The following is a 22,441-nucleotide window of genomic DNA, read 5'->3' as shown; positions in this document are numbered from 1 at the left end:
CATTCCTGGACCCGGTTCTATGGGGCGCGGGTACCGAGGCGGGCTCGGTACCCTAGGCAGCTTCTCCTCTCTCCCTCTTTATATTGTCACTTGTGTTTAGTGTTGAATTAAGTGAAATATAATTTTCTCTCTCCTAGGGTTGCGGTGAGCCCCTAGGTCAGAGCCTCCTCGTGGTTTTTCACCTCTTTCTGAGGTTTTCCACGTAGATTGTGTGTTCGTTCTCCACTCTCTCTCTTTGTGGTTCGTGTTTCTACATGGTATCAGAGCCAGCGGAGTTGGAGAAGCGTTTTTTCCGAGGATCGTCAAGTTTTTTCGTCGCCCGACGCCGTTGAAGTTCCGGCGCCGCTGCTGCCCTTGTGACGTCGCCCTGCTCTGCCGCCGCTGTCCTTTGTTCCGCCGCCGCCGTCCTCTGTTCCGCCGTCCTCTGTTGCGCCGTCCTCTGTTCCGCCGTCCTCCGTTCCGCCGTCCTCTGCCGCCACCGTGGGTGGCCTCTGTGTTGCGCCGTCGCCTGCTTTCCGTTGCCGCTGCCTCATTCCCGCCGCCGTCGCCGCTGCCTCCTTCCCGTCGCCGTTGCCTCATTCCCGCTGCTGTGCCTCTTGTTGCTGTGTGCTTGTTTGTGATGGCAGAAGCGATGGGGACTCAAAAAGATGCCGTTCTTGACACGGGCAGCGCCTCCAAGACTGAGAACGTGCTGATTCAGGTCACCTCCATCCGTCTGACCAAGGACAATTACCTATCTTGGTCTGCCGCTCTCGAGATTGGGATTACTAGCCGTGGGCGTCTCTCTTACATCACTGGCGACAAACCTGCGCCCATCAAATCTGATCCTCAATGGGCGACGTGGGCGTTGGAGGACAGCCAAGTGAAGGTGTGGATTATCAGCTCCGTGTCATCCGATATCCAGCCCCTCATTCTGCGGAAGCCGACCTCTTTTGATATGTGGACTGTGCTTGCAAAGATGTATGGTCGCAAGAAGAGACATCTGCGCACCTATCAGATTAAACGCAGTATTTATTCTCTGACACAAGGTGATTTGTCTGTTGCTGCCTTCTATGCTGCCCTGAAGACCAAATGGGAGGAGCTAGATTATCATGTGACTGATGAGTGGACGTGCGGTTCAGATCATTCCCTCTACTGGGAAAAGGAATGGATGGACCGTACGTTTCTGTTTCTGGGAGGCCTGCGGGATGAATTTGAGTCTATTCGTAGCCAGATTCTTAATGGTGATGAGATTCCGGGGATAGAGGAAGTATATGCTCGTGTTGAGTCTGAAGAACAACGTCGCCAGGTGATGCATCTTGACACCGGTCATGGCCCTTCTGCCTTTGTCAGTCGTGCCTCAGGGACTGGGCAGCGTCCTGCCCGACATTGCACTCATTGCCACAAGTTGGGGCATTCGGTGGATTTCTGTTGGGATCTTCATCCCGAGAAGAGACTGGTCAGAGGTCGTCCTCCCTCTGGCAAGCGTAGCCCTTCTGTGTCTGATTCCAGTCAGAGCAATTCTTTTAGTGGTGCAAAGTCCAAGTTGTCCCCTGCTCAACTCAAGGAGCTACAGGCGTACATCAGCCGTCTATCTACTACCCCTGAGGAGTCCTCCACGTCTGAAGGGGCTCAGCTAGCCCAAGCCCTCGTCGCCTCGACTGATCAAGGTAACCCTTCTCTTGGTGATTGGATTGTTGATAGTGGAGCCACTCACCACATGACAGGGGACTCTAAACTCTTTCAAGAATATCAACTTTCCTCTGGCAAGCAACGCATGTCTATGGCAGATGGGTCTTCTATCTCTGTGGCTGGGAAAGGGAGCTTGTCCCTGTTGAACAAATACCGTCTCCACAATGCCCTGCATGTTCCAAATATTCCTGTGAACTTACTCTCTGTCAGCAGTATTACTAAAGAATTAAACTGTAATCTGATTTTCTCTGCTGATCATTGTTCCCTGCAGGACTTGGTGACGTGGAAGAAGATTGGGATTGGTTCGGTTACTGATGGGCTCTACAGGCTGCCGGTACAAGTTGCTTCAGCATTGATTTCTGCCACGAGTGGTCACTTGTCTGGTGTGAACGATAGATCTACTGTTCTGCGATGGCACGAGCGTCTTGGACATCTCCCCTTCCAGTTAATAAAGAAGTTGTTTCCTCATTTGTTTGCTTCTGTCTCCATTGACTCCTTCGCTTGTGAAGTGTTTCAATTGGCTAAACATGTCAGGGCTTCGTACCCTATTTCTTTGAATAAAACCACTCATCCGTTTGCCTTAGTTCATTCCGATGTTTGGGGTCCTTCTGGAGTACCCACGTGTGGTGGTTGTCACTATTTTTTGACGCTTATTGATGATTACTCTAGATGTACGTTCGTGTACTTGTTGCGAGAACGTAGTGAGGTTCCAGCAGTTGTGAAAAACTTTGTTGCCTTTGTTGAGACTCAATTCCATACTACTGTTCAAGCTTTCCGTACGGATAATGCAAGGGAATATGTCTCCCAATCCCTTGATGAATTCTTGAAAGGCAAGGGTATTGTTCATGAAACCTCTTGTAGTTATACCCCTCCTCAAAATGGTATAGCTGAACGTAAAAATCGTCATCTATTGAATGTTACCCGGGCCATTATGTTCCAACGTCATGTCCCGAAGCGGTATTGGGGTGATGCACTTCTCACTAGTGCACATCTCATTAACCGTATGCCTATTAGGGTGTTGGATGGTCAGTCTCCTTATTCTACCCTGTGGCCCACTCAGAATCCGTGGCCTCTTACTCCTCGTGTCTTTGGGTGCAGTTGTTTTGTGCATAATCATAGCCCTACTCTCAAAAAACTTGATCCCCAGTCTATTAAAGGAGTTTTCTTGGGGTACTCTTCCACTCAGAAGGGGTATAAATGTGTGGATCCCACTACTTCCAAAGTGTATGTTTCGAGGGATGTCACATTTTATGAACATGAGTCGTATTTTTCGGTGAATCCTCTTCAGGGGGAGTGTCTTGGGAACAAAGGGGAAGAATATTCCTCTAATCAGCTGATTCAGTTTATGGAGTTTTTGGATTACAAGGTTAGTCCCAGTGTGATTGACACGGTCACGGTCAGTAATGAGAAGGGCAGCCATATGGAAGGGGTCACGGTGGATGCTCAGCCCACTGTTGCCCGGGATCACTTGTTTGGCCAGGTTTATGTCAGAAAGGAGAAAGCTACAGTGGAAGATGTTGGTGATGAGGATAGAACCAATCCCAATCCTGTGATCTCCCCGGATGACCCAAGTCCATCGAATGAAGAGCTCCCCATTGCTTTGCGCAAAGGCACCAGGTCATGTACTTCTCACCCTATTCAGAGATTTGTTTCTTATGCTAAGCTCAGTACAAATTACAAATGTTTTATCACAACCTTATCCAAAGTTGTTATTCCCAGGTCGGTGGATGATGCTAAGGATGATCCCAAGTGGTTACATGCTATGACAGAGGAGATGGGTGCGTTAGCTAAGAACAAAACATGGGAAGTTGTTGATATCCCTAAAGGGACACACTTAGTTGGCTCTAAGTGGGTTTACAACGTGAAGTACAAACCTGATGGCACTGTAGATCGATATAAAGCTCGTTTGGTTGCAAAGGGGTTCAGCCAGAAGTATGGGATCGACTATCTTGAGACCTTTGCCCCTGTTGCAAAGTTGAAGACCGTGAGGGTTATTCTTGCTCTTGCTGTGCACAGGAAGTGGCGCATGGACCAGCTTGATGTTAAAAATGCGTTCTTGAACGGTCATCTGGAGGAAGAAGTCTATATGAGCATGCCTCCCGGGTATGTTCAAGAGGGAAAATGTTGTCACCTCAAGAAAGCTTTGTATGGCTTGAAGCAGTCGCCTAGAGCTTGGTTTGAGAGACTAAGGATCGTTATGAAGTCTACTGGGTACAAGCAAGGAAATGGAGATCATACCCTATTCATAAAGCAGAGAGATGGTCTGGTGAGTCTTCTCCTTGTCTACGTTGATGATATGATTGTCACTGGCAGTGATGAAGAAGAAAACAGAAAGATGAAGGAGAGATTAGCTAAAGAATTCGACCTCAAGGATCTGGGTAAGCTGAGATACTTTCTGGGGATAGAGATTGCTCGATCAGAGACAGGGCTGGTTATGAATCAAAGGAAGTACACTCTTGACTTACTAAAGGAGACATGTAAACTTGGTTGTAGGCCCTATCTTACTCCTATAGAGTCGGGAACTAAGATAAGTATCAAGACGGGCATTATTCTGGATGAGGAAGGAAAAGGGCGATATCAGAGGCTAGTAGGTAAGCTTATCTATCTTACTCTAACTCGCCCTGATATCACGTATGCGGTAAATGTGCTAAGTCAATTTATGCATGCTCCCACGGATTGTCACTGGAAGAGTGCAGAAAGAGTGTTGGGATATCTAAAGAATGACCCCAGGAAAAGGACTGCTGTATACTCGACAAGACAAACTTACTATTGAGGGCTACTCAGATGCAGATTGGGCAGGTTGCACTGACACAAGGAGGTCTACTACAGGGTATTGTATCTTTCTTGGAGGTAACCTAGTTGTTTGGAGAAGTAAGAGGCAAGAAGTATGTTCGAGGTCTAGTGCTGAGGCTGAGTACAGGGCTGTTGCAATGGGGGTTACAGAGATGCTGTGGCTGAAGATTCTTTTGACTGATATTGGTGTGGAACTGGGAGATAAAATGAAGATGTACTGTGACAACAAGTCTGCGATTAATCTTGCCAATAATCCAGTTCTACATGACAGGACCAAACATGTGGAGATTGACCGTCATTTTATCCGGGAACGCATTGACTCAAATGAGCTGATTCTGCCATATATGAAGTCTGAAGATCAAGTTGCAGACGTCCTAACTAAAGGGCTTTGTACTTCTTCATTCGAAAAGAATGTTAGCAAGCTTGGCATGTTTGACATGTATGCCAAGCTTGAGGGGGAGTGTTAGAATATGTTGCTGTGGGAACCGGGTCCATTCCTGGACCCGGTTCTATGGGGCGCGGGTACCGAGGCGGGCTCGGTACCCTAGGCGGCTTCTCCTCTCTCCCTCTTTATATTGTCACTTGTGTTTAGTGTTGAATTAAGTGAAATATAATTTTCTCTCTCCTAGGGTTGCGGTGAGCCCCTAGGTCAGAGCCTCCCCGTGGTTTTTCACCTCTTTCTGAGGTTTTCCACGTAGATTGTGTGTTCGTTCTCCACTCTCTCTCTTTGTGGTTCGTGTTTCTACAATATCAAAAACTTACAAACAGAATAACATATTCATAAATCATGATCATCTTCATGATAACACATTCACACATATATAAGAATCACAAATTTATTAAAAATAAAATCATTGGGGTGATTTGGACTGAACAAAACAACCACAATCGCCCTTTTCGCTGGCTTATTTTGTTCCAACTATACAGAGCAAATACCGTTTAGCACACCGAACTCGAAAAAGAAAATAAAACGAGGAAAGGAAAACGAAAAGGAAAAGATAAAACTGAAAACCAGCTGGATCAAAACATTAAAAGGAATCCAAGGTATCGTCTTAACCACAAATTAAACCAAAATATGTCCTAAAAGGGAATGGCGTGAGAGAGAGAGAGAGGGAATAGTTACTTGCAGACTCATCAATGTCAAAGAAAAACCGAAAAACAAAAAATGAAGAATCAAGGAGAAAAACCATCACGGCAACAAAGACAGATTACCAATGCAAGCAGAGAAACACCTCCGATCGACCCCACAAAATCCAAAAATCAGCACGACCCAAAACTTCTTCTTCTTCTTCCTTCTCGCTGCTAGCAGTCACCGTAACTTCTTTTTCTTCTTCTTCTTCTTCTTCTTCTTCCTTCTCGCTGCCTACCGTCGCCGCTCACCGTTTGTCTGTTTTAGTGAAAGGGTGAAGGCGAAGAACAAGAACCATCGTCGTTTAAGGGTTTCGACAAATTTAACATGAAAATTATAAAAAATGTAAAAATGTAAAAAACGTTAAAATTTAAAACCGAACAATTTTGGACTTGGTCAAAGTTGATCGAGTCCGAAAATGGTCAAAAATGACTCCGGGTATGTTAGCCGTACCCGATGCAGTCAACACCGTGGGTGTGCGGTCAACGCCGCACCCACGCTGTACCCGACGCCGCACCCGCACCGGTACCGATGTCGTACCGGTACCGTGCGGGTACTCGTGTGACAGAAGTACAAACAAATGTAGATAGGTAACTTCAAAAACTTAAAGCCATCTGGGAAGGGTTGAAACCCACCAGTTTGCATCCCTTTGTACAAGATATGAGCTGGGTGTACTCCCTAGCCATCTAGTGGTCAAAAGGGCACCTCAACTACTACCTACCAGGGTAGCCAGTGTATAGCCATGAACGTCAAGGTATTCCTGGTCTTAGCCACCCAGAGAAGAAGAAAGAAGTGAAAAGGGTGCAAAGGATGAATCATGGCTAAATGCAGCTGTCCTCTTGGATGGACTTGTCTTCTCGACAATCAATGTAATACTTCTTTAATCTAAATCACTCTTTGCTGTAAAAAATATGCTCCATGGTTGGTTTGTGTTTGGTGTGAAGGTTCTTATCCCATTTGGACAGCCCTACTGGGACTATACAGACCATGGAGGCAACGGCATAAGGGTCTGCCATTTGATTGAGGTCTAACTAGGCCTGGAAGGTAGAATTTATAGGTTGAAACATGGCTAATTTGAGACTGTATCTATTTCTAGTCAAGTCAGATCGAGTCTGGATGGAAATGGGAACTGGTGTATGGTTTAGATTTGATCATGGTCAACAACAATAAGATGTGGTAACAGGTGTTAGAATGAAAATAGTATGTTAATCAGTATTGTTCATGCTTGTTGCTTGTGTATTTCAGTCACAGTTCTGAAACATATTGACTTTCACTACAAGGTCCTGTTGATGCACGTCTAAGCAAGTTGAACTGTATCAGAAAAACGAATGCTGCCACTGAGTATAAAATAGAGAAATAAATATAAAAAATTAGAACTAAAAACCAATGAATCTCTCTATATGCCTTTCCCAATTAAGTGTAAACTATAAGGTGTCAGTGACATAAGGTAGTCTTCATAGGACGTTCTTGTGCTCTAGAAGTTCACTTCTCTACCTTGTTTCATGTAAGTTAACAATTAAAACAAACAGCACACTGATAGCGATTGTGTGTAAAACATGCATGGGGTTGAGCAAGTATTGTTTTCAGACCTCTGATATTACCATTTTGGAAAAAGATCTTCATAATTATTTTATGTTGATGAAACTTATATGTGTTAATTCAAACTTCAAAGTAGTCTTTAATCTACTGACTGAGATATGTATTTTCTGTTTAAGAAAGTCATGTTGCTACTCACAGTTAGCTAGTTTTTTGCTTTGGCATATTCTTTTGTCAATTCGTTCTTTCTTATGGTTTAAATGCCTTCCTAATTTCTTCTTTTGTGTTAAAAAATTCTAGTGTGGTTTGCTGAAGTTGAATCAAACAGCTGTCAATAAAACTTGTTGAAGGGCTCATTCTTTTAAGGCTATTATGCTGTCACGATGACCCTGAGATATGCCTATAGCACTATTTCAAAAACTGACTCTAAATTGGACGCTAATTCTGTCAGATTGCAATGTTGGATATGGAATCCAACTCTCATCAGACCATAAAATTGTTGATAAAAGCATCTGATATTTTATTTAGCTTTACATAAAAATTCTTGTGAAAATGTTTGACTCTTTAAGTTTGTGTGTGATAACTAATAATTATATAGGTTCATTTGAACCAGAACATTCAATCATGTCATGTCACTATGGACAAGTCTTCCCCTACATTTACACTTTGATGAACTCCATCCTTTTGCTACTTCAGTCATGGTTAAAGGCTTACAATAGTTGTTCACTTAGTAAGATGCTCATATGCTATACGATAATTCCTTTCATTCTACTGGATCATTCTTGTCTTTCTTTTTCAAGTGTACTTACTGAAAAATGGAAAAAATAACAGAATTAACCTCAAGAACTAACTTGGAAAACTAAGGGGCAGGCAGGGACAAACTCGTTATTAGCGACAACGCAGAGATGAATTTGGTGAAAGCTCTTTTATTCTTGTGCTGTTCAAATAAAATTTTATCTGACTGGGTCTTTTCTCTTCCATATTTTTAATGCTTTTATTTGCTTATTTTGTGCATTTCCTATTGGATCTTTTCTTATCCAAACTTTTTAATGCTTTTGTTCAGCTGGTAGTGTGCGTTTTTTATTAGATCTTCTCTTATTCGGTCTTTCTGATGTTCTTTCAGTTGGTTGTGTGCATTTCTCTTTTTTCATCCTTACTCATAAATCACTTAATTAATTTCTGCACTGATTACTGGAGAATTATCTGATATGCAGTGTTATCCATATTATACGATATAGAGGCTTATCGTACGACATGTATCATATAGGTTGTCAAACCTATACCATACACCTACGATACACATTTTGCATGTCTATTGTATGTGTATTAGTGGTATCTTACAATATGGCAGCTGTATCTGCCCGTATTATGATACAGTGCAATTTTTTTTTTAAAAGTCATGATGCCCCTTTTGATCGATTTCTTTAAAAAACTGTTTCTTCCCCTCCATTTCTTACACTTATAAGAACTTTGGGAAAGAGAGTTTTTTTGCCGTTTTGGAGACAAATTGCCAAATAAATTGTCAATTTGAGGGACAAATTGCCTCTTTGGAGGAAGATTTGTTTGTGGGAAACTCATTTGTGTTTGGAAGAAGAGGGCTTCTCTGTTTCTTTATCTACAAAAGGTATACAATCTGTCAATTTCAAGTTCTATATATATATATTTCTATTATTTCTAAAGTTTACCATAGGTTTCTATTTAATTTTGTTGATAGATTGTGGGTTTCGGGTCCGGATCCATACCCGACCCGCCTTGTAGCCCGTTTTGGGCTCTACTTAAGTCATGTAACCCTAATCCTTAAGTGTTAATGATAATCTTAAGAGAGAGAGAGTCTGGCTGCTAGTGGGCACCAACTCCTCCTCATTCGTGGTTTTTTCTCCCTCGTGTTGAGGGTTTTCCACGTTACATCGTGATCATTGTTTCTCTTCGTCTTCTTCTTGTTCGTATTTCTACATGGTATCAGAGCCGTGAAGTTCCGGCGTTTCTGGTTTGTCGTTTGCCCGTGTTGGAGGAGGATTCGCCTGGCACTGTTCATCGTCTCGCCCGGCACTGTTCATCGCCCGTGCCCGACGCCCTTGCCCGACGCTTGTGCCTGTGCCCGACGCCTGAGCTTCGTCTGTCGCCCCGCCGCCGTCTCCGCCCAGCGCCGCCCTGATCAGCGCCGCTTAGGATTCCGCCGTCTTCGCCTAGCGATGACCGGCCTAGCGATGACCGGCCCAGCGACGCCCTGATCAGCGTCGTCGGCCTGCCCAGCGACGCTCTGTCCAGCGGCGTTCCTCTCTGTCATCCGACGCATCGCCCACCGCCGTGTCTTTTTCCGGCGGTCTGCTTCCGCCGGTGCGCCGCTCTGCCTGGTTCCGGCGGTCTGTTTCCGCCCAGCGCCGCGCCATTCTGCTTCGTTTTTTCTCCGGTGCTGCCTCTCTGTTGCTGTCTCTTCTGCCGGTGAGGTTTAGGCGTTCTCCGTTTTGTCCGTTGCCTGCTCTCTGCCTTTTTGTGCTGTTGCTCCCTGCTGCCCTTGCTGCCTACTGGGCTTCACCCGTAGCTAGACTGGTCTGTGATTATGGCAGCCTCTTCCTCGTCAACCGTCAACACCAATCCCACTGAAATAGGGGCTTTTAGAACTGAGAATGTTCCCATGCAGGTCATCACTCTTCGCCTCACCAAGGATAATTATTTCTCGTGGTCGCCTGCTATGACCATGGGGATTGCTGGCCGTGGTCGCATGGCCTATATTGATGGGAGCAACCCCGAACCAGCAAGAACAAGTGATGTGTGGCATACTTGGTTTCTTGAGGATAATCAAGTGAAAACTTGGATTGTCAATTCCGTTTCCGCCGATATTCAGCCCCTTATCCTTCGGAAGAAGACTGCTAGAGACATGTGGGTGGTCCTCGAGCAAATGTATGGCCAAAAGAAGACCGCAATTCGTACTTACCAAGTAATGAAGACAGTCTATGGCATTCGACAAGGGACCTCGTCTGTTGCAGAGTACTATGGGGCTTTGAAAGCCAAGTGGGAAGAGCTTGACTATCATTCTGATATTCCTTGGCATTGTCCCCATGATCAGGCGCTCTATGTTGCTCATGAATGGGAAAACAGGGTGTTCCTATTTTTAGCAGGTTTAAATGATGAGTTTGAAGGTGTTCGAAGCCAGATTTTGAATTCAGGGGAGGTGTCCAGTATTGAAAATGTGTACTCCTGTGTTGAAGCGGAAGAACAGAGAAGGCTTGTTACAAAAGAAGGGAAGAGGGAACTTGTGCCCTATAACGAGAGATCTGCTCTCGTGAGTCGTGGTCCTGGCGGCCCATCTAGGTCTCTTCGCAGGTGCACTCACTGCAAGAAGACAGGTCACACTGTGGATTATTGCTGGGATCTTCATCTAGAAAAGAAGGGGAACAGAGGGAGATCTTTGATTGGGAGAACGCCTGTGTCTGAAGTGCAAGCCTCTAGTGGAGAAAAAGTCTTCATTTCTGCTGACCAGCTTCGTGAACTAAGGGCTTATTTGGGCAGGCTCGATGTCAACAAGACTGAGACCTCAGAGGGAACTACAGCTAATCATGCTCTTGCAGTTATTGGCAATCAAGGTAACTCTTCTGTGGGGGAATGGATTGTCGATAGTGGTGCTACTCATCACATGACAGGTAATCCAAAATTGTTTCATGAGTATAAGTTGTCCTCGGGAAGGGAACGTGTTTCTCTTGCAGATGGTTCCTCTACCTGTGTGGCCGGCGAAGGCACTCTGTCCTTGTTGGACAAATTTCATGTGCAGGGCGCTTTACATGTTCCCCAGTTTCCTTTAAATCTCTTATCAGTCAGTAGACTTACTAAAGAATTGAATTGTGAACTTATATTCTCTGCCGATCGTTGTGTTTTGCAGGACTTGGTGACAGGGAAGAGGATTGGGATTGGTTTAGCTTCTGATGGATTATATCGTCTTCCCATACATGTGGCTACTTCTCTGTTGACAGCGATCCGCAAGACAGATAAGAGAAGAGAAGATTGTCTTCAGTCTTTTATGTATTGGCATGAACGTTTTGGGCATTTACCTTTTGGGATTTTGAAACATTTGTTTCCAGACTTGTGTTCCTCCTTTGATGTGTCTTCTATTTCTTGTGATGTTTGTCAGTTTGCCAAACATGTGAGGGCTTCGTACCCTCTTTCTTCTAGTTGTGCTAATGAAGCTTTTTCTCTGATTCACTCTGATGTATGGGGACCTTCGGGCATTCATACCCGTCAAGGTTTCCAGTATTTTATCACTTTCATTGATGATTTCTCTCGTGCTACATTTATATACTTGTTAAAAAACCGCAGCGAGGTTCCTCGAATCATCGAGACATTTATTCTTCTTGTGCATACCCAGTATGGTGCGAATGTTAAAACTTTCAGGTCCGATAATGCCCGTGAGTATATGTGTCGGCCTGTTGAGGAGTTTCTTAGACAACGGGGGATTGTTCACGAGACATCCTGTAGTTACACCCCCCCTCAAAATGGGGTAGCTGAAAGGAAAAATCGTCAACTTCTTAATGTCACCAGGGCTCTTTTGTTTCAGAGAAATCTTCCTAAACACTATTGGGGTGATGCAATTCTTACTAGTGCCTATCTTATTAACCGCATGCCCAGTCGTGTTTTAAATGGTAGGACTTCCCACTCGTTGCTTCCTGGCAGTCGTCCACCATTTCCTCTTCCTCCTCGTGTTTTTGGTTGTGTATGTTTTATCCATGATCACAGTCCAAATGTCAAGAAACTTGATCCTAGGTCTATCAAAGGTGTCTTTGTTGGATACTCCCCTACGCAAAAAGGATACAAATGTATTGATCCTATTACTGGTCGAGCTTATGTTACGAGGGATGTTACCTTCTTGGAACATGCCTCTTACTTTGGTGCGAATCCTCTTCAGGGGGAGCAGTCTGTGGGCAGGAAAGAGTATTCTCAGAGACAGGAACTTCAGTTTATAGATTTTTTGGACTACAAGAAAGCAGAATCACTTAATACTGTTGATATGTCTGAGAAGGAGGAAAGGGGTGACAATAGCATTGAGAATGAAGGCCCTCAGTTGTTTGGACAGTTCTACTCTAGACGAGGTACTCGGACAGAGGTGATGACTTGTGATGCTAGATCTACTTCCAATCCCAATGCCACTCCTTCCCTGGATGAACCAAGTCCTACCGAGGAGACCGTGGAGACCCATGATGAGGTTGAAAAGAAGAATGACGATCTTCCCATTGCCCTGAGAAAGGGTGTCAGGTCATGTACTCAACACCCCATTGGTAATTTTGTTTCTTATTCCAGACTTGGGAAAGATTACAAGTGCTTTGTTTCTACTCTTTCTTTGGCTGTGATTCCCAGGATTGTCGCTGAAGCTCAAAGTGACTCCAAGTGGGTTGATGCAATGAAAGAAGAAATAGATGCCCTAAGAAGAAACTTGACATGGGAAGTTGTGAAGATTCCTGAAGCCGCTCACCTAGTTGGATCCAAATGGGTGTATACCATCAAGTACAAACCAGATGGGAGTGTTGAAAGATATAAAGCTCGACTTGTGGCCAAGGGGTTTAGCCAGAAATATGGAATTGATTACTTGGAAACCTTTGCTCCTGTTGCGAAAATGAAGACTGTGAGGGTGGTTATATCCCTAGCTGTGATGAAGGAGTGGAAGATGTATCAACTGGATGTTAAGAATGCATTCCTCAATGGTGACCTCGAAGAAGAAGTATATATGCATATGCCTCCAGGATATGAAGAACCAGAAAAGTGTTGTAAGCTGAAAAAGGCCTTGTATGGCCTTAAGCAATCGCCCAGAGCGTGGTTTGAACGACTGAGAAGAGTGATGATACGTCATGGATACAAACAAGGAAATGGAGATCACACTCTGTTTGTGAAGAAGAAGGAGAGCAAGGTTACTCTCCTGCTCGTCTACGTAGATGACATGATTGTTACTGGAGATGATGAGGAGGAGATTATCAAGCTAAAAGGGTTACTGGCTACAGAATTCGACCTCAAAGATCTTGGCAAACTAAGGTATTTTCTTGGTATGGAGGTTGCTAGGTCTAGTACTGGTCTTGTACTAAACCAAAGGAAATATACATTAGATCTGCTGGAAGAAACTGAGAAATTGGGATGTAGACCTACTCCTACCCCTTTTGACACTGGGCACAAGTTGAGTCTTAGAGATGGAGAGCCTCTCTGTGAAGAAGACAAGGGAAGATATCAACGTTTGGTTGGGAAGCTAATTTATCTTACCCTCACGAGACCTGATATCACCTTTGCGGTGAATGTTTTGAGCCAATTCATGCATGCGCCAACCGATGCACATCTGAAGGCTGTGGACAGAGTGCTATGCTACCTGAAGAAAAATCCTGGTAAGGGACTCCTGTATGTGAAACAAGAGACTGTGGAAATCGAGGGCTATTCTGATGCGGATTGGGCAGGTTGTGGTGATACCAGACGATCCACTACAGGGTACTGTGTCTACTTGGGAGGAAACCTTGTTGTATGGAGGAGCAAGAGACAGGATGTTTGCTCTAGATCCAGTGCAGAGGCAGAATATAGGGCAGTTGCTATGGGAGTGTCAGAGTTATTATGGTTGAAGATATTGTTGACCGACATTGGAATAGGGATTGAAGGACCTATGAAGATGTATTGTGATAACAAGTCTGCAATCAACTTAGCCAACAATCCTGTTCTTCACGACAGAACAAAACATGTTGAAATTGATCGTCACTTCATTCGGGAAAGGATTGATGCGAAAGAGTTGATCTTACCTTACATGAAGTCTGAAGACCAAACTGCTGATGTTCTGACGAAAGCTCTTCCTTCAGCTTCATTTGAGAGGAATGTATCCAAGTTGGGCATGTTTGATATGTACGCCCAACTTGAGGGGGAGTGTTGATAGATTGTGGGTTTCGGGTCCGGATCCATACCCGACCCGCCTTGTAGCCCGTTTTGGGCTCTACTTAAGTCATGTAACCCTAATCCTTAAGTGTTAATGATAATCTTAAGAGAGAGAGAGTCTGGCTGCTAGTGGGCACCAACTCCTCCTCATTCGTGGTTTTTTCTCCCTCGTGTTGAGGGTTTTCCACGTTACATCGTGATCATTGTTTCTCTTCGTCTTCTTCTTGTTCGTATTTCTACAAATTTTATGAAGATGTTTATTTTATTTTCCTAATGTAGTATTGTAGTGTTAACATATGATGGCTTATGAATGATGAATCATGAATGTTCATTATTATGTGCGTAATGAGTTTTTTTATATAGAACAAAATTTTCATGATTTTTTTTAATTTTTCTGATTTTTTTTTAAATTTTTTTGGATTAAAAATAATTTTACAATACATTGCTAGTATATGTTACAATACGTTGTATTGGTCAGGCCGACGGATATGCATTATGATACGCCTTTTACAACATTGCTAATATGTAATTGAGAAATAATGAAAATATGGACATCAGGTAAGGGTACACTTGACCATTTATCGTGGCTGTGTCAGGATGAAGTAACCTCGCATTTATTTGTCTTACTGCAGGGCATCATCCAGATCTTCATCTTGTCGGCTGGAACAATGTCAAGATTGACATTTGGACACACTCAGTTGGTAAGCCTGTAAAGTTAATGGAATTAACTCAGGTAGCTGAATGGTGGGGATTCTCTATCATAAGGGTGGAAACAGTACACATATACATAATCCTTCTCGGCTCTATACTTTTATTAATGATAAGCTAAGAGGAGTTTCTTGAATTTATAAGTTTAGTAAACTCACGAATATGTGTTCTAACTAGAGTCTGGCTATGTTTTGTGTTTGGGCAGCTGTTTCGAAGAGGATCTCACTAAATTTAGAAAGTTCTTTACCAGGAAGACATTTCAATCAAGTGAATTTTAGGAGAGGACATTTTAAATTTCTCTTTTATACTTATCGTAGAAGTATTTATTTAACTTAAAAATCATACTTAGTCTAGTTATTGACTTATTTCTCCACAATCCACTGAAATTCATACCCTTCTCATAAACCTAATCGTTATATCTCTCTTTTGACTATTTTCACAACTGTACATTTCCCATCAATTTTCATGTCGGACAGGCTGTTGTTTCATGTTGGGACATCCTGTCATGATTGGTGCACTAGGTGAACCAATACTCAATTTGCCTGCAAGAGCTTCACTCGTCTAATGGGATTAACTTCTGTATGTCACTAGACCAGATTGAGGGGATCTCATGAGTTTGTGATCCACATAAACTGTCCCTCTACATGCTGCCCGTCAGCTCCCATTTGAAACTTAATTCATGTTTAGGTTTCACTCTATTCCAGCGGAGCCGTTCACTTAAATTCTTGAACTAGGTTAAATATGGTCTCTTGCTTTTCATTCTAACCGTGGTACTTGGAAACTAGCAAACCTGTTAGGAGGGTGTTAATAGAGCTTACTGAAGGGAACAACTTGTTTTACGAGTTTCAAGATCAGATTACTAAATTCTTCCCAATGTTAAATGATGACATCCATGTACTATAAGGATTGTTTGGCAACAATAGCATTCTGTTACTGTTCCATGAACCTGCCTTAAAAATGGGTTAGATTCATAGAACACCATTACAAGTGTTTTATGAATATGTTCCATTTGATAGGGCAAGTTCATAGGATAGTAACAATGTGTAGTTGCCAAACGGTCCCTTTAAGATTGTTTTTACTGTATATTGTTTGTCCTTCACAAATGACGATTTTGTCAAAAGCATTGAAAGCTAAAGTTGATTGCATCAAGACTGTTATTGCCTCACTAATCTGTTTTTGACAGGTGGACTCACTGAGAATGACTTTATACTAGCTGCAAAAATTGATGCCCTTGATCTGAATCCTCTTTTAAGGCGAAAAGCAAAACAGAGAATGGACTGATGTGGAAACTATTGGATGCCTCCTGAGTTGCAATGTTTCTGCCTTGGATCGTAGCGCACTTGCTTATTTAGCGTTGGAACATGCAAGTTGCTCATTCTCTCTCTCTCTCTCTCTCTACATACACACATGCTTGTGCAGGCATAAGGCTGTACAATGAGTTGAGCCAGCTCAATCTTGACTCGAATTAGCTCATCTAAACTCGATTCGTTTATAAACAAAATGTTAAATGAGTTGATTTCGAGTTGTAAGAACTTGATTCGTTTAAACTTATCTCAGCTCTACTACATTGAGTTCGCGATTGATCTTGTATTGTGGAGTTGATCACAAGCTTGTTCTATTGAGCTTGACTTAAGTTCAAGCTCGAGTTTTTTGAGTTGAGTCAGAGCTTGACTTGGCTCCTATGATCCTATGCAGCCGTATGCAAATATGGTGATTATAAAAATGCTGTGGTGTTTGTAGCTGGCATAGGATATTATTTATACAGAGTGATAGGAGGACGAATGTACTTGGCATTGGTTCTTATGGACTTATGGTACCTAAGTGTGTAGGGCCTTTGAAAGCCATCGCTTGTGAGTCATTAAAATGAATTAATTTATACCTATTTGTAGGTCATGAACGTGCATTGTGGTAGCATTTATTTGGGACCCGAAACATCAGTGAGGAATATGAACTCTATGTAACAATCCAATGGGATTAAACGATTATAAAAAACTAGAAGTTAAAGAAGAAAAGAGGAGTTTGACTTTTCATCTTTAGAAATTTTTAACCTTAATAAAATTCCAGCTAGCAAGAAAATTGTTTTATGTGCGATAATTTGTCAACCGTTCGATTATATTATATTTCTAGATGTAAGGAAACTGGATTTTCACTACTAGTTTGAAAAAAGCCAGTGTCCTTTCTTTTTGAATGTTTGATCGCCAGTGTTCAATAAAGAGAGCGATAGATGTAGTAGTCAGGTTGTAAGGATTTGTGTAGAGTAAGAGCGACCGCAAGGATTTAAAGTGTAAGCATTTTTGTTAAGAGTAAGAGCGAGGAAGTTATTCTCAAAGGGGTTGGCATTATGGGATCAGATAGGGATAGGTGATCAAAGCATATTGAAGCATCAAAGCACGTCCTCTACTGGCTGAGGGGTTGGTTAGAGGCTTCAGCCTTTTTCGGGCATAGAGGTATGCTTAGGAGACTTAGAACACCTTTGCATAGTTATTGATATAAAATAACAATTTGACAATGCCAAAGCCCAATAATTAATAGACAACTTTCTCCAATTAATTTCAGACGTCTACTGAGCATTATAATGAGAACAAGGAAGAGATAATTAGAACTATCTTCCACTCTATTGATGACAACAATATGCAACGTTTTATTTACATGCCATAACGCGATCAACCAATCCTTATACTCTGTTGCCTTCAATGCATTGCTAAGAAAGTGTCAATTGGAAATGTCTTAGGTTTTGACATGCCTAGAAGCACAAAGGTCTTATTGTGTATATTCATATTATTCATCAGCTCATGGACAATCAAAATCTTATCTTCCATCGATCTTGAGAGCATGAATGTTGTTTTTCATGGTTGATCACACACCCAGGACTGTTGAACGCTGCTGCTTTAACTTCTTCATTAGAGAGGGAAATTTAGAGAAATAACAGTTAGAACAAGGCAAATGGGGCATTCCAAGCAACCATATAACAGAAAACCATGCAATTAATTGGTTTTGAAAAAAAAATAGAGATTTTTTCATAGTTGTTTCATATTTTTCCAAGGTTTATTTTCCATAATACCGTTGACAGTCATGGTGGAATTATATTCTTTTACAACTAGAAGTAAACTTGAATTTAAAAGAATTGTTCTTTATTTTGTCAACCAACTTCTTATGGACTTATGTCTCTAGAAAAAGAAATCATCCTTAAGAAATCATTTTATTTCGCAAACCCATCTTCATTCATGTGCACCATCTGCTAATTATTTCTCATGTGGATCAAATTGAATTTTGTTCAATATTTGCCTTTGGTTTGATGCTTTTAAGTTGTTCTCACAGTGATTATTCTAGTGTCCTCAAGCGCTCACAAAAGTATGTTAATCTTGCAACCAATGTTGAAAGACCTCATGCATTTGTAATGACCTCCCAACAAACCCTCTTTTGACAACTAACAAAAATGCTTTAAATAGAACCCTTCCTATAAGTTGTGCATGTGTGCCGTCAGCAGGTGTGTGTGGAGGACTTCAAAGAAAACTTTGAATTGCATATTGAACCAAACTAGATTAGCCATAGACGAATCGAGTTTACGCCTCATATTCTCCTGCTCTTTCTTTGTAATTATGCCGAATAAAACTTCTGCAACTGTTTTCTATTACTCTTAAGTCCCTAATCCTAAAAGAGGTCATTGAAGGAATCACATGCAGTTGGTTGGGGCCCTCAATGTTTTATTCATAGCATTGCTCCTCGCAATGAAATCTACAAATCAAATAAAGTGGCAAGTTGATGGGTTAAGCACATAGTTGACAAACCCATGACTCAGATCGAATCGGCATATGGTTGGGTCAGCGAGTTGACTCGTCTACCCGGTTGGGTTTAAAATAACTTGAATCGGGGTGAGTTAGGGCTGACTCAAACCAGTCGGGCTGAGTAAGGCCAAGTTGGGGGCCAGTCAGGGGCAAGCCGAGCCAACCTTGACTCGTGGCATAAGATTAAAAGCTTCGAAGACAAATTAGAACCACAATCCGATAAAGTATTCCCTTAAGATGATCGTATCTATGACACATACCATGTAACTGTTTAGGTTGAGCTGATTGGAAGATTATTGGTGGTGACAGAGAAAATCTTTTGTCAAAGATGATTGCTGCCACTGGGCAGAGCTGAGATTAAAACCCTGTTGCGGTCACAAAATTTTCTGGAGATAAATTTGAATAGGGAAAGGATCTGCGATCTCATTAGAGCGTACGTTAGGGAGAAAGCAATCTTTTTAAATGACAGTAAATCGTTAATCTCTGTGCAAGTATTGGAGTAGAAGAATTGCAGATCATGCAGAAACAGTAGGGAAAGGGATGTTGGTATGTGGTTATTAATAAACAACTTACAATTGTGAACCTTTATTGAATGGTCATTACAAAGAATTCAAAGAATGAAGATGGATTTACAGAAAATGTGTAGAAAAGAATGGGTACTTCAAAAAATGAGATCATAATCTAGCTTGCTACCTTCAAATCCCCAACCCACCAATCTGCAGAAAGAAAGCAATTAAGCAACCCCCTGCCTACCCTAGCTCCCTTAATGCCCTCCTCATCTTGCACAGCAAAGCTCATGCGCAGATTGTCCTGCGCTTCTTGTGGACCCAATGGCAGCAGCGCTCATCTTCTTCATTTTCTTCTTATTGTATGGCAGAGACTATGTTGTCATCCTTCATAGCAACCGTTGCCTCCTCCTCAAGTACTACTAAGCCGTCTTCAACCAGTCCATCCTCCTCGTCATTTTTTCTGCCTCCTTCTTCTTCTTCTTCTTCTTCTCCTCCTCCTCCTCCTCCTTCTTCTTCTCCTTTAACGACACAAAAGGCAAAGTGCAGAACCATGGCAGAATCTCTGAAGCACCACACCTCAACCACGTCCTTCTCAGGCCGAAGAACGTTTTGCTCAACGACGTGCTTCCAGCCATCATTGAAAAGAAACATCATGTTGCTCTCCCACAACTTGAAACAGAGCGTTGTTACTGACCCAACGGCATCATGGCTTTGCACCCGCAGCCCTCCTCCTCCAATCCTTCCACCTGTACTGCAGACTGACTTCCATTCTTCATCGTTCATAAGAGGGCGCAAGACGTCGTAGGCGATGTTCCTTGGAATGGCGAAGCGGTTGAGATTCCGGTTGGTGTCGCTTTTTGTCAACTTCTTCGCACACAGGAACGCCGGTGGCCCCATGCCTCCATGCTCAGCCACCAGCTCTAGCAGCCATCTTTCAGGAGCCCTTTGCGGCTGTTCAGGAGCACTTTGCTGCAGCTGCACCCTACGAGGTGCAAGTGGAGATGGCCGTTTCTGCTTCTTCTTGATACTTTTCTTCACCTTCATCTTCTGGCCCTGCTTCACGTTCTTCTTCTTCTGCTGCTGCTGCTGGTGGCCCTGCTTCTTCTTGATACTTTTCTTCACCTTCATCTTCTGCTGGCCCTGCTTCACGTTCTTCTTCTTCTGCTGCTGCTGCTGGTGGCCCTGCTTCGCGTTCATCTGCTGCTGCTGGTTGAGCAAGGTGACAGCAGCGTCCGCAAGGACGTAGAGGTTGTGAAGATCAGATGCAGAAGGAGGTAGGATGGCCATCTCTGCCATGAACGTCAATGGCTTCTGCGCAAAGCTTGTGGAGAATTATGAAAACCACTTGAAATTAAAAACAGGAAACACAAGTGGACGGGTGTGTTCAGGTAAAGGCAACCGTATTAATATGTGGTTACCTACCTTCTAAACACGATAATGAACTGGTTCACTTCAAAAATTGGAAAAAGCAGGAGATAAATGAACAAATGATGATTCGTAGCGAACTTGGAACAAATGTGGAAACTTTGAACAAGTGCGACGCAACAATGATCGGTATTCGGAGAGAGCAATGCTTATCGTTTGTTATTTCATCTAAAAAATTCAGTTTATCTATTTTTTTCTTGTAAAGGGATCGAATATTGATACCGGATTTGTTATCTGTTTAAAATTAGAAAAATAGTTTTTTCTTTTCTAGATCTCAATGTCCAAATCCAAGTCTCAAAACGTACACCCAAGTCCTGTTTTCATAAGAAATCGCATAACTAATTGGATCTGAAATGCGGGTGATGGCATACACCCAACTGTCAGGTCTCATGTATATCTCATCTGTAACATGCTCTTGGTACCGGTTAAGTTTATCAAATGTCGTCATAATTATCTCTCTACTGGTGGAGTTTATCAAATGTTGTCTGAATTATCTGAATTATCTCTCTCTCTCTCTCTCTCTAGATTAATGCTTTCAGAGAATTTATAAAAAAATATTTTTACTTTTCACCATGATCCAAGTGCACAATACTTACTTTTGACCGCGTAATGTTTAGGAATAGTTAATGTTTAGGAATAGTTGTCGTTAATCATGAGTCAGCAAGTTTTAGAATCGATACCAGATTCTAACTTGTCCATATCTAATTGTTTTGTAATATATATATGAAATCTTCCATTTCCGATCATTTTCTAATTTTTTTTTGAATATTTCTCCGATCCATTACCTCAAACATTGCCGAGACTGGGTTTGGCTGGTACGCGCCCATCAACAAATGAGTGTGTATCGAAAATTTATAAATGATTTCTTTCGAGACAACTAAAGAAAAAAATCTAATAAAATCTGTTTATATATCAAAAAATGCAGGGACATATATGTGAGTAGATATTGGCCCGTTTGGTGAACCGATATTATGAGGGGGCCGTATCGTTGTGCTTTCCCATTGATACGGGAAAGGTGGTTAAGAAGTTTACTTAAAACAAGGTTTTTACTTACACGGAAAAAGCATTAGTGAAAACGAAACATCAGTAAAACCTTTAGTGACGATTTTTATTGGATGTCAATAAAAATAGTATCACTAATACTTTTATAGATGTTTTCGCACTACTTCCGTAAAATTTGACTTCTACTAACGCAAAAGATTAAATACCACTGAAATCAATTCTCATTTGTTCTTTTACTGATGGGAAAATCTGTCACTAAAACCGGTGAAATTTTCACCGCTGTAGGTCTCTTGAATTATGTGAAAAAAGGAAGCCATTCTTCTCAATGGAGGGAATTCTAGACCTTCAGCTACTTGTCTGCAGTTTCAGCAAAAAGAAACAAAGAAAAAAACTAAATAAAGTAAATAAAAATAAGGAATGAAAAAAAAAAAAAAACTGGCGGCATCTTTTTTAGAGCAAAATTTAAAAGGAACAGGATCTTAGAAAAAATTAACGTAACGAGAGAGAGAGAGATTCATATCAGACCACTTAAGTAAAAGACAAACATTAGTTGTTAATGTTGTATAAAATTATATTGTAGGCAAAATAGAGATTCCCGGGCCATAGATTTTGGTAGCCCCACCATGCCACCCAGCTCTCTTCTTTTGCTCCCACATAAATGCCGCCATTGAAGTTGACAGATAATCAACTCGATGTTCTCTAGTAATCAGAATCAAGGGCGGAGTTAGTAGTTTCTCACGAGAGAAGCCGAATTATACTTTCAAAATTTTCAAAAGTGCTGAAATATAGTTTTTAGCATTTTTATTTTGAATAAATTAATTTTTTAAATATTCACAAAAAAAATTATTTATTTTTTTTGAAGAAGGGCCGAGGCCCCTGCCGGTTCCCGTGGCTCCGCCCTTACTAAAATTTGAAGTGTTTCTGTGCTCAGAAATTAATGTTAAGCCGACATACTGGCAAGATGAGACTTGTTTGAGAGTCGGATATTGTGGTTT

At 42.1% G+C, this 22,441-nt stretch overlaps 2 protein-coding genes across 6 annotated transcripts in view; both read left to right on the top strand.

The window, feature by feature from the left end:
- Positions 1-22,441, top strand: part of LOC116258190 (pterin-4-alpha-carbinolamine dehydratase 2, mitochondrial) — a 37,829-nt gene that overhangs the window by 3,785 nt on the left and 11,603 nt on the right. For 2 of the 5 annotated variants that reach the window (XM_031635342.2, XM_031635343.2), the window contains 2 exons: positions 14,650-14,718; positions 15,909-16,306. The exons of 2 other annotated variants lie outside the window; for them this stretch is intronic. In XM_031635342.2, the coding sequence (XP_031491202.1) occupies positions 14,650-14,718; positions 15,909-16,006 (167 nt within the window). In that variant the 3' untranslated portion in view covers positions 16,007-16,306. Of the gene's footprint in view, positions 1-14,649; positions 14,719-15,908; positions 16,307-22,441 lie in introns of those variants that run through there. One more of the 5 variants, XM_050078691.1, reaches the window with a different exon arrangement.
- On the top strand, positions 99-2,104 carry LOC126410214 (uncharacterized). Its single transcript, XM_050078689.1, has 2 exons — positions 99-1,649; positions 1,943-2,104. The coding sequence occupies exons 1-2, from the start codon at positions 620-622 to the stop codon at positions 1,984-1,986; spliced, it is 1,074 nt and encodes a 357-aa protein (XP_049934646.1). The 5' UTR covers positions 99-619; the 3' UTR covers positions 1,987-2,104.

Source organism: Nymphaea colorata, chromosome 7, assembly GCF_008831285.2.
Source record: "Nymphaea colorata isolate Beijing-Zhang1983 chromosome 7, ASM883128v2, whole genome shotgun sequence".
In the NCBI taxonomy this organism is placed as follows: Eukaryota; Viridiplantae; Streptophyta; class Magnoliopsida; order Nymphaeales; family Nymphaeaceae; genus Nymphaea; species Nymphaea colorata.
This window is presented reverse-complemented; position numbering and strand designations above follow the sequence as displayed.

Excerpts from the sequence above, each read along its gene's own strand:
- LOC126410214 (XM_050078689.1), top strand. The coding sequence starts at position 620 with ATGGCAGAAGCGATGGGGACTCAAAAAGATGCCGTTCTTGACACGGGC. Across the intron at positions 1,650-1,942 it reads CGTCGCCTCGACTGATCAAG|GACTTGGTGACGTGGAAGAA; the intron begins GTAACCCTTCTC and ends TGTTCCCTGCAG.